The sequence below is a fragment of the Chiloscyllium punctatum genome, chromosome 6, assembly GCF_047496795.1.
Source record: "Chiloscyllium punctatum isolate Juve2018m chromosome 6, sChiPun1.3, whole genome shotgun sequence".
In the NCBI taxonomy this organism is placed as follows: Eukaryota; Metazoa; Chordata; class Chondrichthyes; order Orectolobiformes; family Hemiscylliidae; genus Chiloscyllium; species Chiloscyllium punctatum.
This window is the reverse complement of record NC_092744.1, coordinates 81,383,015-81,401,853: the sequence shown is the minus strand read 5'-3', so window position 1 is coordinate 81,401,853 and position 18,839 is coordinate 81,383,015. Positions and strand designations below refer to the sequence as shown.

The window sequence follows — 18,839 nt, the reverse complement described above, 5'->3', positions numbered from 1 at the left end:
TTGAACCTTCAATCTTCTGATTAAGAGGTGAAAGTGCCACTAACTGAGCTGCATCTGACACACAAGCCAAAGATTTGACAAATCAACTATTGGATAGATATTAGTTGATTTGAGTCAAGTACCCAGCATCATGTGATTACTGGGCTGGTAGAAGGTGAACTTAATGGTCCTCGGTCTTTTATCATCTTATCTTTCCTTTGAGAGAAATCAATGAACATCTGCGATCAGCAGAAACTCCTCTGCCCCATATTTGCCAAAACAAAACGATGCAAAGGGGCTTTTGTATCACATTTCCATTGATTTGCAAATTCCTTATATTACTGGGTCTCAATGCTGAGATTCAGGATTGGTCTCCAATTTATGAGCATGGAATGGTATGCCACATGGATCACTGCTGGGGTCTCAATGTTTAAAAATTTATATCAATGACTTGGATGAAGGGACTGAGGGTATTCGACAAAACTCCGCATGGTCAATTGGTGAGCAAGGTTAGATCACGTGGAATCCAGGGAGAGCTAGCCAATTGGATAGCAAATTTCCATGAAGAGAGGAGGCAGAGAGTGGTGGTGGAGGATTGCTTTTAAGATTGGAGGCCTGTGACTAGCGAAGTACCGCAAGGATCAGTGCTGAGTCCGCCACTTTTTGTCATTTATATAAATGATTTGGATGTAAAGATAGGAGGTATGCTTAGTAAGTTTGCAGATGACACCAAAATTGGTGGTGTCGTGGATAGTGAAGAAGGTTATCTCAGAGTACAATGGAACAGATGGACTGATGGACTGAGGAGTGGCAGGTGGAATTTAATTTAGACAAATGTGAGGTGTTGCATTTTGGTAAGGCAAATCAGGGCAGAATTTATACTGTTAATGGTAAGGTCCTGGGAGTGCAGCCGAACAAAGAGAACAAGGGCTGCAGGTTCATACTTTCTTGAAAGTGGAGTCACAGGTTGACAGGGTGGTGAAGAAGGTGCTTTCCTTCATTGGTCAGTGCATTGAGTATGGGAGTTGGGAAGTCATATTGCAGCTGTACAGGACATTTGGTGAGGCCATTTTTAGAATGCTGCATTCAATTCTGGTTTCCCTGCTATAGAAATGATGTTAAACTTGAAAGGGTTCAGAAAAGATTTACAAGGATGTTGCTGTGATTGGATGGCTTGAGCTATAAGGAGAGACTGAATAGGCTGGGGCTGTTTTCCCTGGAACTTTGAAGGCTGAGGAGTGACCTTATAGAGATATATAAATCATGAGGAGCATGGATAGGATAAATAGACAAAATCTTTTCCCTGGGGTGGGGTGAGTACAAAATTAGAGGGCATAGGTTTAAGGTGAGAGGGGAAAGATTTAAAAGGGACTTAAGGGCAACCTTTTTCACACAGAGGGTGGTATGTATGTGGTATGAACTGCCAGAGGAAGTAGTGGAGGCTGGCACAATTACAGCATTTAAAAGGCGTCTGGATGGGTATATGAAGGGGAGGGGTTTAGAGGGATATGGACCAAATGCTGGCAAATGGGACTATATTAATATAGGAAATCTGGTTGGCATGGATGAGTTGGACTGAAGGGTCTGCTTCCATGCTGTCTATCTCTATGACTGTGTATGATTGCTAAATTTTCTGATAACATGATAGGAAAGTACATTGTGAAGAGGAAATGAGGTAGAAAGGGCAACAGATTAAGCAAATGGATAAAGATCTTGCAAATGGAGTATAATCTGTGAAAATCTGTGAATTTATCCATTTTGGAAAGAAGAATTTTAAAAAATCATTATCCAACTGGTGAGAGGTTGCAGAGAGATTTGGGTATCCCAGTGCATGAATCACAAAAGGTTAGAATGCAGGTACAGCAAGTAATTAGGAAAGCTAATAGAATTTTTTTTTTTCATTGTGAGGGGAATTAAATACGTAGCAAAGGAGGTTATGCTTCAGTTTTACTGAGCATTGGTCAGATCACGTCTGGAGAATGGTATTGGTGTTGCCTTGCCTTGCCTTGGAAGGACGTACGTGTGCTGTAAATGCTGTTTGGTGAAGGTTTACTAAACTAATACCTGGAATGAGCAGAGGCAGGTTTGTGCAGAGTAGGCCTGTACTCTGGAGCTGAGAAGGGTCAGAGGTGATTGACTGAAACCTGGAAGCTCCTGATGGATTTTGCCCGGGTGAGCAGGGAAGAAGATGTTTCTCTTTGAACCCGAATCTGTTTAAAAATAAAGTATCACCCAATTAAGGCAGAAGTAAAGAGAATGTTTTTCTCTAATGGTCATGAGTCTTTGCAACCCTTTTCCTCAAAGAGTGGGGGAAGCACATTTTGAAGTAGAAATGGATAGATGGGCGGCACGGTGGCACAGTGGTTAGCACTGTGCCAGAGACCCGGGTTCAATTCCCCCCTCAGGCGACTCTCTGTGTGGAGTTTGCACATTCTCCCCGTGTCTGCGTGGGTTTCCTCCGGGTGCTCCGGTTTCCTCCCACAATCCAAAAATGTGCAGGTCAGGTGAATTGACCATGCTAAATTGTCCGTAGTGTTAGGTGAAGGGGTGAATGTAGGAGTATGGGTCTGGGTGGTATACGCTTCGGCGGGTCGGTGTGGACTTGTTGGGCTGAAGGGCCTGTTTCCACACTGTAAGTAATCTAATCTAAGATTCTCGATCAGCAGGTGGTGAAAAATGATCAGAAGTAGATGGCTATGTGGGGCAACCAGATCAGCCACGATCCTATTGAATGACAGGGCAGACTTGTGGGATTGAGTGACCTACTCCTGCCCCTATTCATATGTTTGTATGTAACCAGCATGAAAACTAGTCCTTTCCAAGCCTCTAGGCCCATCAATATATGAACAATATCGTGAATGGGACTGGATTGGAGCATAACGTGGCCTGGACTGAGATCCATTGCCCTATAACTTAGGAATTATTCAGAGTAGCCTTGACCTCTTGGAGGATGGCTATTTTGTCCAGATTTTATGTACGTGTCTCTGCATCTGCGTGTGGCTTTGTTTCTGTGTATGTATGTATGCATATGACTGAGTATGTGTCTGTCTGTGTCAGTGTATGTTTCTGTCTGTATATCTGTCTGTGTGTATAGCTCTGTCTCTGTCTGTGTGGACGTGTGTGTTTCTCAGTGTGTGGCTCTGTCTCTCTGTGTGTCTGGGTATTTTTCTTTGTGTCTGCATGCATGCACACGCGTGTGTTTGTGTGTGTGTGGTTCTATGTATATCTGTATGCATGTGTGTGTAACTATCTACTTGTCTGTTTGTGTGTGTTTCTGTCTGTCTGTCTGTGTTGGTGTGTTTCTCTGAGTGTGTCTGTGTAGTTACTTGACTGTTCCTCATTGCCTAGAGCTGGCATTTTAGATCTAAAAGCTGAAACTTTTGAAGAAAAGGCATTATTCCTCACAGCCATTCTGTTAGTGAACCTGCTGTCAGTATGGACCTGTGATTTGAGTTTCATGTTTCCAGACATTGGTTTAATGCAGTGACTGGTGAGAGAATGTTCAATCACGTCTTTAACATGACATTGGACTTTTTGGACTTTATTTTTAACATTAAAAGTTGCTGGGAGTTTCCAGGTTTGCAGAGTGTTCCACACTGCATAGTGCTTCACCGTTGAACTGTACAGAACAGGAAGATGTATAAAACAAAGAACTGAAGAGGCTGGAAATCTGAAACTAAAACAGAAATTGCTGGAGAAACTCAACAGGTCTGGCAGCATCCATGGAGACAAAACAGAGTTAGAGTTTCGAGTCCAGTGACCTTTCTTCATATTATGCTGGGGTCCATTATTGTCATAGACAATAGATGCAGGAGTAGGCCATTCAGCCCTTCGAGCCTGCACCGCCATTCAATATGATCATGGCTGATCATTCCCAATCAGTATCCTGTTCCAGCCTTATCTCCATACCCCTTGACTCCACTATCTTTAAGAGCTCTATCCAATTCTTTCTTAAATGAATCCAGAGACTGGGCCTCCACTGCCCTCTGGGGCAGAGCATTCCACACAGCTACCACTCTCTGGATGAAATAGTTTCTCCTCATCTCTGTCCTAAATGGTCTACCCCGTATTTTTAAGTTGTGTCCTCTGGTTCGGCACTCACCCATCAGCGGAAATATGTTTCCTCCTGCCAGAGTATCCAATCCTTTAATAATCCTATACGTTTCAATCAGATCCCCTCTCAGTCTTCTAAACTCAAGGCTATACAAGCCCAGTCGCTTCAGTCTTTCCGTGTAAGGCAATCCCGCCATTCCAGGAATTGACCTCGTGAACCTACGCTGCACTCCCTCAATAGCCAGAATGTCTTTCCTCAAATTTGGAGACCAGAACTGTACACAGTACTCCAGGTGTGGTCTCACCAGGGCCCTGTACAGCTGCAGAAGCACCTCTTTGCTTCTATACTCAATTCCTCTTGTTATGAAGGCCAGCATGCTATTAGCCTTCTTCACGACCTGCTGTACCTGCATGCTTGCCTTCATTGACTGGTGGACTGGTCATGGGCTGGTTGTGAGCATGTGATAGATGACCTTGTTCCCTGAGACTGGGAAGAGGGAGGTTCACTTTTTATATTGTCTACCTGTCCATGCTGGAAACGTTGAAGTGCGTTGACATTGTTTGATGACAGTGATTCATTCCACAGTTGAATATTCTATTGATTGTGTGCTGTCAGACATACCGCATGCTACAAGAGGGACACTCACACCTCCTGTGTGACGTCGTAAGATTCCTTCAGGGGAATGTGGGCCTCATTTGGTTGGACCAACATTTATTGCCCATTCCTAATTGCTCTTGAGAAGGTGTTGGCGAGCTGCCTTCTGGAACTACTGCAGTCTTTGAGGTACCGATACACCCACAGTCTTATTAGGGAGGGAGTTCCAGGACTTTCACCCAGCAACTCTGAAGGAACTGGATCTCACCGAGTGACAGCAACATTTAGTCAAAAATCGTCACAACGTGGGTAACATCCAAAGATCCAAATGTGCAAAGATGTGCAGATTAGGTGGATTGGCCGTGGGAAATTGTCCCGTCGTGTCCAGTGATGTATAGACGAGGAGGGTTAGCCATGGGAAGTGGGGGGATATAGGGATAGGCTGGGGGTCTGGGTCTGGGTTGGGATGTTTATGGAGGGTTGAATGGCCTCTTTCCGTACTGTTAGGATTCTGTGCTTCTGTGAGGTATATGTAAGCTTGAATAAGCATCTAAAGCAAGAAAGGATCCTGTTTGAAGAACTCCGAATGGCTATTTAAAAATGGAATCTTGCGTTTACAAAGGATTGATTATGTTTGCATTCTGAAGTTACTTTACTCTCCCCTTCACAGATGAAAGCAGAAAACGAGAGGCTACGGGCTACTTTGACCGCAGACCAGAAAACAACAGCTGAATACTTCCAAAAGCAAATCAGTTCACTCAGTGCGAAGGTCAAAGAGCAGAGTGCGGTCATCTGGTCTCAGGAAGATCAGGTACCCTTTCAGTTTGTCCTGAGAAGGTTCAGGGGGTGGTGGTGGGACGGGCGTGTTGGTGTTGGGCGAGGTTCTTCTCTTCAGTTCTAGTTTCTGCAGCCCCAGTACCTTGCTGCGTCACTTTGGAGGATGTTAATAGTCAGTCAACCACAGTAACATGTGCAGGTCTGACTTAGAGTCATAGCGATGTATAGCACAGAAACAGACCCTTCTGTCCAACTCATTCATGCTGACCAGATATCCTAAATTCATCTAGTCCCATTTACCAGCACTTGGCTCATATCCCTCTTAAACTTTTCCTATTCATACACCCATCCAGATGCCTTTTAAATGTTGTAAATGTACCAGCCTCCACGACTTCCTTTGGCAACTCATTCCACCCTCTGCATAAAAAACGTTGCCCCTTAGGTCTCTTTTAAATTTTTCCCCTCTCACCCTGTCTAGTTCTGGACTCCCCCACCCAAGGAAAATACCTTGTCTGTTTACCCTATCCATGCCCCTCATGATTGTGTGTGGGAAATCATGTCTCACAAACTTGATTGAGTTTTTTGAAGAAGTAACAAAGAAGATTGATGAGGGCAGAGTAGTAGATGTGATCTATTTGGCCTTCAGTAAGGCGTTCGACAAGGTTCCCCATGGGAGACTGATTAGCAAGGTTAGATCTCATGGAATACAGGGAGAACTAGCCATTTGGATACAGAACTGGCTCAAAGGTAGAAGACAAAGGGTGATGATGGAGGGTTGTTTTTCAGACTGGAGGCCTGTGACCAGTGGAGTGCCACAAGGATCGGTGCTGGACCCTCTACTTTTTGTCATTTACATAAATGATTTGGATGCGAGCATAAGAGGTACAGTTAGTAAGTTTGCAGATGACACCAAAATTGGAGGTGTAGTAGATAGCGAAGAGGGTTACCTCAGATTACAACAGGATCTTGACCAGATGGGCCAATGGGCTGAGAAGTGGCAGATGGAGTTTAATTCAGATAAATGCAAGGTGCTGCATTTTGGGAAAGCAAATCTTAGCAGGACTTATACACTTAAGGTAAGGTCCTAGGAAGTGTTGCTGAACAAAGAGACCTTGGAGTGCAGGTTCATAGCTCCTTGAAAGTGGAGTCGCAGGTAGATAGGATAGTGAAGAAGGCGTTTGGTATGCTTTCCTTTATTGATCAGAGTATTGAGTACAGGAGTTGGGAGGTCATGTTGCGACTGTACAGGACATTGGTTAGGTCACTGTTGGAATATTTGGTCTCCTTCTTATGGGAAAGATGTTGTGAAACTTGAAAGGGTTCAGAAAAGATTTACAAGGATGTTGCCAGGGTTGGAGGATCTGAGCTATAGAGAGAGGCTGAACAAGCTGGGGCTGTTTTCCCTGGAGCGTCGGAGGCTGAGGGGTGACCTTATAGAGGTTTACAAAATTATGAGGGGCATGGATAGGATAAATAGACAAAGTCTTTTCCCTGGTGTAGGGGAGTCCAGAACTAGAGGGCATAGGTTTAGGGTGAGAGCGGAAAGATATAAAAGAGACGTAAGGGACAACACTTTCACACAGAGAGTGATAAGTGTATGGAATGAGCTGCCAGAGGAAGTGGTGGAGGCTGTACAATTGTAACATTTAAAAGGCATTTGGATGGGTATATGAATAGGAAGGGTTTGGAGGGATATGGGCCGGCCACTGGCAGGCGGGACTAGATTGGGTTGGGATATCTGGTTGGCATGGACGGGTGGACAGAAGGGTCTGTTCCCATGCTGTACATCTCTATGATTCTATGACTCTATGATTTTGTAAACTTGAAGATCGTGAGTGAACAACTTTGGGTCTTGACGTCTAATCTCTTCTCACCTCCTCTATGAAATAGGGGTAAACTATTGGCCATTGTTAGTCACTCTGACCGTTTCTGGTTTCCTTAGTGTTGCAGATTTTCCTCTGGCTTGAGGCTGGGGAGACTTAAAGTGGAATGATACAATGAGGTTGCTACTGTTTTGGATGTTAAGTGACTGATGCAAAATGCAGAATGAGGGATCTGGGCCCATGCACCCAGTTGAAGAGCAGTAAAGCAGCTGATAATTTGAGCTGGGGCCCCAGTTTGTGACGAGACCTGGAGTCACTCTGTAGGTAGTGGTAATCCAAGAATTGATTGGAAATCTGGTGAGCCACTGGATTTCAACTGCAGATTGAGTGAACAACCTGGCTGAGTTGTTTGATGAAGTCACATGGAAAGTTGATGAAGATATCGCAATAGAATAGCTGCCCTCTTCAAAGGTTTTTTAATGAGGTGCGTTATGATCCCAGACCAGATCCCTTTCAATGATTCACTTAGGGGCTAGTGATCTTATTGTGAAAAGTGAAAAGATTAAATGTGAACTTGCAATCCTTACTTCGAGGATAAAACCATAAAGTGCATCGTTGTAATAAAAAAAAACAGAAGAGTGACGTGTGAGTTAACAAGCAAACATTTGATATTATCACTTTTATATTCTGGTACCTGGAGTGCAGTTGAGTCAAACTGATGCCAAACACATGTTGTACTGCATATTGAATGACAGACAGTATCCCAAGCAAGGTCACCCAAATTTCTCAGCAACCAATCAGATGGCAGGCCTCACTGTACAGCATTGTACTTCCGTTCAGACAGACTCTCATGAGGAGTGAAACAGTCAGGGGAAGGCAAGCCACACGTCCGTTTCTTGCATCAGCCAGTTGTCCGCGTTCTGAAATGTTAAGGTTCAATATCATAGACAGCCAGTTTGACAGCTCTTCTGAAAAGGTAAGTACATAAAGGGAGCTTAAGTAGTAGGTAAGTGGTTAGCACTGTTGCCTCGCAGCGCCAGGGACCCGGGTTCGATTCCACCCTCGAGCTGTGTGCAGTTTGCACGTTCTCCCTGTGTCTGCATGGGTTTCCTCCCACAGTCCAAAGATGTGCAGGTTAGGTGGATTGGCCATGCTAAATTGCCCTATAGTATCCAGGAATGTGCAGATCAGGTGGGGAATGCGGGGGGCAGGTTTGGGTGGAATGGTTTTTGAAGGGTATGGACTTGATGGGCAGAATGGCCTCCTTCTATGCTATAGAATTCTATAAGACAAGGATGAGTTTAGGGTATGAGGTGGGCAGGGGAATGGGGTGCCAGGAGTAGAATGCCAGAGGTTGGGGGTGCCAGTGGGAGAGTACCAGATGGGAATGAGGTGGGGTGTGAGTGAATGGACAGGTCTCAAAGTGGGGTTAGTTTGTAACATTAGGAATGGGGCTGGTTGAATGTGGGTGAGTGTCAGGTCCAGCTGTGGGTGGGTGGAGTCTGGCATCAGGATAAGAGAAGAGGGGTGTTTGGGTCCCCGGAGAGCAGGGGTTGGGTGTTGTGTCCAGTGCGATGAGTGCGAGTGTCAGTTGTTGGCTTGTTTTCTGTCAGGCATGGCATGGTGGCGGAGGACTGGGGGAGGTGTAGTTGGAGCTGGTTACGAAATGTTCAGGGTCAGTTTAATAGTTAACAGGAGTAGATTAGATACTTAATAGTAATTTCCTGAATAATTACTTCCCTGACTACAATGGAACCCTCTAAATTCCTGATTTAAATGGATACTTTCAGAGGGTTCTAGCACTGAGGTAATCCCCATTGGAATTTTGGAGGGACTGTGTTAATGATTCCATTTGGAATCAGAGCAGGTACAACACAGGAATACATACAGACTGATGTTTTAGATCTAAATCTAAATCTTTAAAACTGAAAGTAACCTTAAAGTAAAGCTGTCTCCACAGTATCCCCATCAAATATTCCCAGGCAGGTACAGCATAGGAATAGATACAGAATGAACTTCCTTCTAGTCCTTAGAACTGAAAGTTAAGCAACCTATACTCTCTTAGAAGGAAAGTAAATCTCCTTCTACACTGTCTCCATTGAACAGTCCAAGGCAGATACAACATGGGATCAGATACAGAGTAAAGGTCCCTCCACACTGTCCTTATTAACCCCTCTCAGGCCAATATACAGTATGTGTTAGATACAGAATAAGGTTCTCTTGATACAGTCCTCATCAAACACATCTAGGACATGTGCAGGATCTGGTTAAGTACAGCATTAAGTTCCCTACTCTGGTGTTATTTTAGCTGCTCTCCCAACACGCTGTAAAAACAATTTCGCAAATAGGGAAGAGCGTGTAAGTTTGAAATTGTTCCAAAGAGCAAATTTACTTGAAATATATTTTATTACAATTGAAATGCAGATTACCCACACCTAGTTGCGTTCTTCCATTACAGATCAGAAAGCTTTCCTCTCGACCAGTTCAAGGTAAGAACTCTTTTACTGTGTCTGCGTCTCTACCTAGCACATGTCTTGAACTTGTAACTCCCTGCCCTCAGTATGTGCTGGGAGTCGGGCTTGTGCACTGTATGTCCAATCCTCCAATATCTGGGCCTACCCTCTGCCCATAGGTTGAGGTAGCTGCACCATCATTCAGGGCTGGGTTTCCAGTGAGCAGTGCACCGGCTTGGACCAATGTTAAAGAGGAATGTCAGCCACTATATTGGGCCTAAGGATGTGAGTGTTAGTGTGTTTTGTTCATGTGTATGCAGAATACAGAAAGAGGCCATTTGTCCACTGTGTGTGTACTAGCTCTGTTGAAAAGCTGTCCAACCAGCTCCACTCACCCTATTTCCCCATGTTACTCTTTCGGCTATTTATCTTATTTCACTTTGAAGGCTATTATTGAATCTATATCCACCGCCCTTGCGTGCACTTCATTCCAAATCCCAACAACTCAGTGGCGCAGAGGTTTTTAATTCACTCAAGGGATATGGGCATCACTGGCTGAACTGGCATTTATTACCCATCCCTAGTTGAACTTGGTGGTGGTAAAGTGTTGCAGTCTATGTGCTGTGGATACACCCACAATATCATTAGGGAGGGAAATCCAGGATTTTGTTGACAGTGACAGTGAAGGAGCAGTGATACATTTCCAAGTCAGGATGGAGGAAAACTTGCATGGGATGGTGATCCCGTGTACCTGCTGCCCTTGTCCTTCCAGATGGAAGGGTTTGGAAGGTGCTGTCTAAGGATCTTCTGATGAATTTCTGCAGCGCATCTTGTAGATAGTACACATACTGCTACCTTTCCTCTTGCCACCTCTGATTCTTTTGCCAATTGTCTTAATTCTGTGTGGGAGGCAGATCTTTTACAAAAAAACATTCATGATTTTAAACATGTCCATCAAGTACCGGTTAGCTTTGTCTGGTACTGAGGACAACCCTGACTTCTCCAGTCTATCATGTCATTCCATTCCTTCATCTCTGGAACACTCCAGTAAATCTCTGCTGTGTCCTTTACAAAATCGCAGAGTCTGGTGTCCAGAATCAGATGCAGAATTCCTGCAGGAGTTACTGATTTATATGGGTCTATCATGTCGATTGCTTTGGTCTTCTCTTCCTCTAGGATGACACTCGGTGGTGGGGAGGTGGGGGGGGGAATTCCATATGTTATGTTAACCCGTCTCGCCACCAAAAACAGCCCGAGGTCCCTCTGTTCATTTAAGATTGTACCAACCTTTGAGTTGGAATGCATTTCCTGCTTTTCAATGCTGAATTTCATTACCAAGTATCCAGCCATTCCACCAGTCTGCTATGTCCTTTTTTTTACGTCTCTTACCATCTTTCTCCCAGTCAGTGGACTTCCAAGTTTCATATCAATTTCAAATTTCAATATTAGAATCATAGAATCCTTACAGTGTGAATACAGGCCATTCGGCCCAACAGGTCCACACTAACCCTCCGAAGAGAAACCCACCCAGATCCATTCCCCTACCCGACATTTACCCCTGACTAATACACCTAACCTACACATCTCTGAACACTATTTGGAAATTTAGCATGGCCAATCTGCCTGACCTGCGCATCTTTGGACTGTGGAAGGAAACTGGAGCACCCGGAGGAAACCCACGCAGACACGGGGTAAACGTGCAAACCTCACACAGACTGGTGCCCGAGGTTGGAATTGAACCCGCATCCCTGGCGCTGTGAGGCAGCAGTGCTAACTACTGAGCCACCATGCCGCCCATGTGTTGTCCTCTGCACTTGGATCAAGAAATTCATTTATATCCAGCAAAGCCAGCAGCAGTCATGAGACTGTCCAGGAAGACATCACTGTATACCTCCATCCAGTATGTTAGAAAGAAAACAGCCATTCGGCACATACTGTCCCTTTTCCACTCATTTACCCAACTTCATATCCATATTCCTACTGCTCCCATGATATCCACAGCACCTACTGTCCTGTCCTAGCCAACATCTCTGTCACCTCATCAAAAACCTCCACATTTGTCAGGAATGACTTCCCCAGATTAAGTCGGTGCCCCTCGGTTTGTCTTTGCTTGTCCAGTGGCTGTACATTTTCTCCTGAATAATCAGTTCTAAAAGCTCCCCTGCTACTGATCTTGTATTGGCCGGTGTAAATCTCCAACATTGTTTGGAGGCAGGGCTGTTTGTAATGTTTACAAATCTCCGATGCTCTGCAGCCATCCAGGAGATCCGAACAGGAGAGAGGATTTTGAACAGTATCTCCCCAATTTCTGTCTTTGTGTCCCTCAGCAACCAATGATGCAGCCCATCCACAAAGGGTGATGTATGCAGTCCAGATACTGCTGGTTTCTTTAGTGTCTCATTTCTACCTACTTTATCCCATCTGTTATTTCAATATCTTGGAGATTTACGTTAAATCGAGCAAGTTCATCTTCCTCGGTAAACCTTGATGGAATGTACACATCCAGAATTTTAGCCGTGCCCCTATTTCCATCAATAGATCTCCATTTTGATACCTCACTGGCCCTCTGACATCACTTTCACTGTTACTATGTCAATAGAAGGTCTTCGGATTCCCTGTAATGTTAGCTGCTGGGCGCGTCACATGCTGTCTCCATGCCCCTCCTATTTGCTGTTTTACCTTTTCTCTGCCTCCTTCTCCCTTGTATGATCAACTTGAAATCTACCATTTATCTCCTTTTGAGTCCGTCCTACTGTCATTAGGGTGACCTTACTTTCCACATCCTCCTCTCCCTCTTGTGGGAATTGAATCAGGCTCCACCTTAACCACCATCTCCTTAAAGAGTAACCTGTTACTCCATTATACTTCTGCCTGTTGGTTTTTGACTCTGGTTTGCTTGGGTCAGACTTGCCTCCACCTGTGGTTCGGTGCTGTTATTTTACATTGCTCCTTGTTTTTCTCTGTAACTAATCTAAAACTTATGATCACTGTTCCAAGATGCTCCTGTGTGTGATGTTCTCCATGTGACCCACTTAACTCCACTCGGACACGATCCAGCAATGTCCCTTTCCTCATCAGGTAGGAAACATACCGCAGAATACTTTTCTTGAGCACACTTCAGAAATCTGTCCGGGCCTGCATTTTTCACGCAATCACTGCCTTGTCCAATATTCTAATATTAAATGTTTCCCACTATGGTTTTGTATCTTCCAATCATAGTCTTCAAAATCTATTTCTTTATTATATTTCCATTACTTGGTGGTTTATAAAATATATGAAGGAACCAAATAGCCCTACATACTGAGTTGAAATTCCAGCTCCCTCACACTGTCACTCAGTGTCACCTTTCCTGTCTGCACCCTGTGTTACTGACTATCTCTCCTTGTGTCGCTCCAGCTCCCTCACACTGTCGCTCAGTAACACCTCTTGCCCCAGCGCCCTATGTTACTGACCGTATCTCTACTGAAGTTAATCCATCTCCATCTCCCTCTCTCTCATTCAGTGACCTTTTTCCCTCTGAGTGCCCTGTGTTACTGTATTGTACTGATGTTACTCCAGCTCCCTCACACTGTCACTCAGGGTCCCCTCTCCCCCCAGCACCTTGTTGTACTGACTGTATCTCTACTGATGTCAATCCAGCTCCTCACATTGTCACTCAGTAACCTCTCTTTTTCCCAGTGCCGTGTGTTATTCACTGTATCTTTATTGGTATTAATCCAGCCCCCTCACGCTGACATTCCGTATCCCCTCTCCCACATGCCTTGTGTTGCTGACGGTAACTTTACTGATATTAATCCAACTCCTTCACACTCACTCAGTAACCCCACCTCCTGCACCACCATCTACTGCAACCCTGATAGCCCTGTGCCCCTTGCACCCTTAGATACTGACTGTTTAACATTGATTGAGATGTAGTTTTAATACTGTCACCCTATGCTACTGTCCACCCCCACAGATAGTATGCTTTAGCTTGTATTGTTGGAAAGACTGTAGACAGTGCTGGTGATGGGAACTCACATTCGGAAGAACTGGATATTGGAACAGTAGCCGGCTTGTTAATCATTTCCTTGTTTATTGCACCACCTAGTGAGTAGTAAGTGAGATACAATTTGGAAGCAAAATCCTATTAAATATCGCAATTAGCAAATGTATTGAAACTGAAGTCCTTTTTTACAAAGTCATTGAATGTTAGTCATTTTTAACAGCTTATTAATTTTATTAACTCATCGTTCACAGCACAAGTTACGTATTTTGATTTTTGAATGAGAAATTCTGCAGTAGTGATAGCTCTGATTGCTTCGATCCTAATCGTGTCTTTTAGGGACCTGGGCTTATCCTTTAGGCCTGTATGTGAAATTTAAAATGCTTAAAGTTAAAATGATTTGATTAAACTTTTAACAGAAACCTTCAAAATGCTCAGTTAGTTCACCTTACAGTGATGCAGTGAGTAGCGTTGGTTGTCTTCGGTGAATATGGGATGTGATTCGTCAGTTCAGTTGCTCCTTTAAGGATCCTGTGATAAGTAAAGAGCTCAGGAGTAGCATGGATAAGCAACAGTGGGAATGGGTGTGAGTTAGGGTACAGACCACAGAGTTCAGCTTTATGAAGGGTTGACAATGGTTGAGATGAGAATATTCATGTCCTGAAATCACAAAAGGCAGTGGAAGGAAAAATGGCTTGCATTTATGTGGAGCCTTACGCATGTGCTGTCAACACCAGTCCCTGTCAGTGCGAATCGTGTAGAGCATAGTGTTATGGTATAAATTATTGTGACCATTTGAAATTTGGCATTCTGGCATTTATTCTGATTAGTACAAGATGAAAAGCTTTGACCAAGTTTATGTTGTGGTTCTGTGAGTGTATCACTTCAGCTGAGAGGGAAGACAGAGCCCTGGTTTCACATCACTTTCAATAGGTCACCTGCTTGTGCCTCCCTGACACTGGGACGGTGGTGGGGGTGGGGGTGGGGGGGGGGGGCGGGGGGGGTGGGGGCGGGGCAGGGGCAGGGGGTAGTGGGGGCAGTGGATCAGAGGCTGGGGAAGAGATGGATGATGTTACAGACATTACAGGGGGAGGTGGTCTCGGTACTGGAGTTGAGATGTGGTCAGACACCCCTCATGGGGTCACAATCAAAGGGGGCTGAGTCTGCCATGCCTGTGGGCACCGAACCTGATCACCAGTTGCTTGGTCTCTTTTTCATTGTTGTGCCTCGAGTTCTGAGTAGTCAGTTCATGTGTTAAAAATAAACAGGGCTATACCAACAAACATTGGGTTGCATGGTGGCTCAGTGGTTAGCACTGCTGCCTCACAGTGCCAGGGACATGGCATTCACCCTTGGGAGATTATCAATGTGAAGTTAGCACAATTTCCCTGTTTCTGTGTGGGTTTCCTCCAGGTGTTCCACTGTCCAAGGATGTGCAAGTTAGGTGGATTGGCCATGCTAATTGCTCATAGTGTCAAGGGATGTGCAGGCTAGGTGGGTTAGCCATGGGAATGCAGGGTCACAGGGGTAGGGTGGGGTGGATCTGGGTGGGATGCTTTTCGGAGGGTCAGTGTGGATTTTTGATGGGCCAAATGGCCAGCTTCCACACTGTAGGGATTCTATGAATGGAGAACTCTCGTTTATTTTGCAATCGGAACACAGAGAATAACCTACAAGGGAACAACTTGTGTAAAATGGTCATTTGTTTTCCAGCTTCTGAGAGCCAAGATTTGGAATCTGAGAAAGATGATGGTAAGTTCTGAGTAAACTTTATTCGAAAGTCAGACAGTTAAAGCCAGGAATGAAAGCCTGAGAGTCTGCCCTTATCAGTGGTGCAGTTTTCAGGCTGTTCTCTCACGCTCATGATAGACAGAATTGTTACTTGACTATGATGCCCCTCATGGTGGATTAGACAGCTAACACTCTCCACCACGACAAAAATCACACAACGCCAGGTGAGAGTCCAACAGGTTTATTTGGAAGTTCTAGCTTTCGGAGCACTGCTCCTTGGTCAGGTAGCTATCTGATGAAGGAGCAGCTCTCCGAAAGCTAGTACAGAGGAACCTTGATTATCCGGCATTCAAGTAACCGAATTTTGGATTATCTGAACAATATCACAATGTTTGGCTAGCTATGTTATCCTGTATTCGATTATCTGGAATTCGATTAACTGAACAGAGTACTTCCTGCCCCTGTCGAGGTTCCTCTGTACTCCCATATAAACCTGTTGGACTATAACCTGGCGTTGTGTGATTTTTAACTCTATCCACCCCAGTCCATCACCGGCATCTCCACTTTGTGACTCTCCACCAGGTTTACATTTGACACTGGAGTGAGATACTGGAAAGCACCTAATATCTGGTGCCATAATCCCTACCTTGCTAACCTGTTACCATTGGGGAGCTGGTGCTTTTGGAAGAGGAGGTGATGTAACTGAGTGAAGAAGTATAAAGGGAAGTAAAATGAATGACATTGAAGTAAAATATATTTCAGTCAAAATTAAACATACAAGTCGCCATGTTCTCTGTTCCTCTCTTTCCCGCTGTTTACATTTCTTCTACCTCTTCTCTCACTTCCTGTGTCTCTCTGTCTCCAATTTTTTTTTGTCCCACCATCTTTCACGTCGTCCTCCTTTCTCAGTTGTGTTGCCTTTTTCACTCTCTGTCTCTCTCTGTCTTTTGAATTCTCGTTTTCATTCTTTCTGCCTTCCACACTCTTTCTTTTCCTCTTCGAGATTCCCCATTTCTCACTCTGTCCTTCATCTTTCATCTCTCACTGACCTCCATCTCCTACGGCCTTCACTATCTGTTCATCACTCAATATCTCTTGCTGTCTCTGCCTCATGCTGTCTCTTTCTTGGGCTCTTGTACCTTCCCACCAACTGCCGTCTCCCTCACTCTCTCCTTCTCATGATTTCCCTTTTTCTATCTCTGTCTCCATCTCTCTCTCTCTCTCTCTCTCTCGTCTCTCTTTCTCTCCCTCCGCCTCTGTGTATCTCTCGGACTGTATTTTGTGTGTAATTATCCCGCAGACCTGGAGAGTTCCTTAGACAGGAAGCAGCAGCTGCTGAACACCCTGAGACAGAATCCAAAGTTCATCAAACAATTCCGCCCCATTCTGGAAGAGACTTTGGAGGAGAAGCTGGAGAGCATGGGTTTGAAAAAGGTATGTGTGAGAATGGGGGTGGTTGGTGAATACTGAGCCTGGGATGCAGACTGCAAAAGTCACTGGGTAAATTGCTGAAGACTCACACTGTTCCCATTAATCCAGGTTCATTTTCACCTAACGATCCTTAAACTTGACTCTTCGTTTGGAGGCTAGGGAATATGAGTTACTCCCAAGCCAGGAATGGCTGTGGTGAGCATCTTCATTGCCTTTTATCACTTGGCATAAGGATCTTCTCAGTTAGGACTTTGCCAGATCAGGCTGCTAAGGAAAGTCCATGGGGTACACCTTATTTTGTTTTCCTCCCCTACATTTCCTTCTTAAAAGGTTTCATGATACTGATGCCCTCCAATCGTCATTACGACCAAGAAGAGATCATTGATCACAGCAACTTCTCAGAATGTGGGCATCACTGGCAAAGCCAATGTTTAATACCCATCTTTAATGGCCCTCTGAAAGTAATGGCAGACTCTCTCCTTGCACTTGATGTGTTACAGCTTCCCCCATCGGACTGATGAGGGATGTGGATCGGAGGGGAATTTGACATTAGATGTCTCCCCAAGCTGCCCTTACCCTCTGAGCTCGTGGAGGTTGAGTGTTGAATGGGCACTCTGTATGTGACGTGTGTAGATTATATGTGCATACTAACATGAGGAACATAGAATATAGAACATAGAAAAGTACAGCACAGAACAGGCCCTTCGGCCCAAGATGTTGTACCGAGGATTATTCCTAATCTAAAAATAACCTAGCCTTTGCATCCCTCAATTCACTGCTGTCCACGTGCATGTCCAGCAGTTGCTTAAATGTCCCCAATGACTCTGCTTCCACCACCACAGCTGGCAACGCATTCCATGCATTCACAACTCTCTGCATAAAGAACCTACCTCTGACATCTCTTCTATACCTTCCTCCTAATATCTTAAAACTATGACCCCTTGTGCCAGTCAGTCCTGCCCTAGGGAAAAGTCTTTGGCTATTGACTCCATCCATGCCTCTCATTACCTTGTATGCTTCGGTCAGTTCACCTCTCTTCGTCCTTCACTCCAGAGAGAAAAGTCTGAGCTTAGTCAACTTCTCATCGTTAAGACAAGCCCTATAGTCCAGGCAGTATCCTGTTAAACCTTCTTTGCACTCTCTCCAAAGCCTCTGTATCTTTCCTATAATAGGGCGACCAGAACTGGACACAATATTCCAAGTATGGTCTCCCCAGGGACTTATAGAGCTGCAGCAAAACCTCGCGGCTCTTAAACCCAATCCCCCTCTTAATGAAAGCCAAAGCACCATACGCTTTCTTAACAACCCTGTCCACTTGGGTGGTAACTTTGAGGGAGCTGTGCACTTGAACACCAAGATCCCTCTGTTCCTCCACACTGCCAAGAATCCTGTCTTTAATCCTATATTCAGCATTCAAGTTCGACCTTTCAAAATGCATCATTTCACATTTATCCAGGTTGAACTCCATCTGATATTTCTCAGCCCAGCTCTGCATCCTGCCTATTTCACGCTGTTGCCTGCAATAGCCCTCGATACATCAACGGCACCTCCAACCTTTGTGTCATCGGCAAATTTACTAACCCACCCCTCAACCTCCTCATCCAAGTCATTTATAAAAACTACAAAGAACAGAGCCCTGCGGGACACCACTCACCACTGACCTCCAGGCAGAATACTATCCATCTACAACCACTCTCTGCCTTCTATCAGCCAGCAAATTCTGAATCCAGACAGCCAAATCTCCCTGTATTCCATACCTCCTGACTTTATGAATGAGCCTTCCATGGGGAACCTTATCAAATGCATAATTTTGGTCTCCTGATTTGAAATATGACATAATTGAGCTAGAAGCAGTTCAGAAAAGGTTCACTCAACTCATTCCTGAGATGAAGAGCTCTTTTCATGAAGTAATCCTTTACCCATACGAATTCAGGGGAGAGTCATAGAGTCATACAGCATGGAAACATACCATTCTGTCCAACCAGTCCATGTCAACCATGTTCCAAACTAAACTA

The 18,839-nt window shown here is 44.7% G+C and overlaps 1 protein-coding gene across 8 annotated transcripts in view; it reads left to right on the top strand.

The window, feature by feature from the left end:
• The window catches only part of dzip1l (DAZ interacting zinc finger protein 1-like), a 197,929-nt gene that overhangs the window by 62,457 nt on the left and 116,633 nt on the right, over nt 1-18,839 (top strand). For 7 of the 8 annotated variants that reach the window (XM_072573073.1, XM_072573077.1, XM_072573075.1 and 4 more), the window contains 5 exons: nt 5,298-5,438; nt 9,686-9,716; nt 12,678-12,758; nt 15,376-15,414; nt 16,694-16,827. In XM_072573073.1, the coding sequence (XP_072429174.1) occupies nt 5,298-5,438; nt 9,686-9,716; nt 12,678-12,758; nt 15,376-15,414; nt 16,694-16,827 (426 nt within the window). The remainder of the gene's footprint in view (nt 1-5,297; nt 5,439-9,685; nt 9,717-12,677; nt 12,759-15,375; nt 15,415-16,693; nt 16,828-18,839) is intronic. The other variant, XM_072573074.1, reaches the window with a different exon arrangement.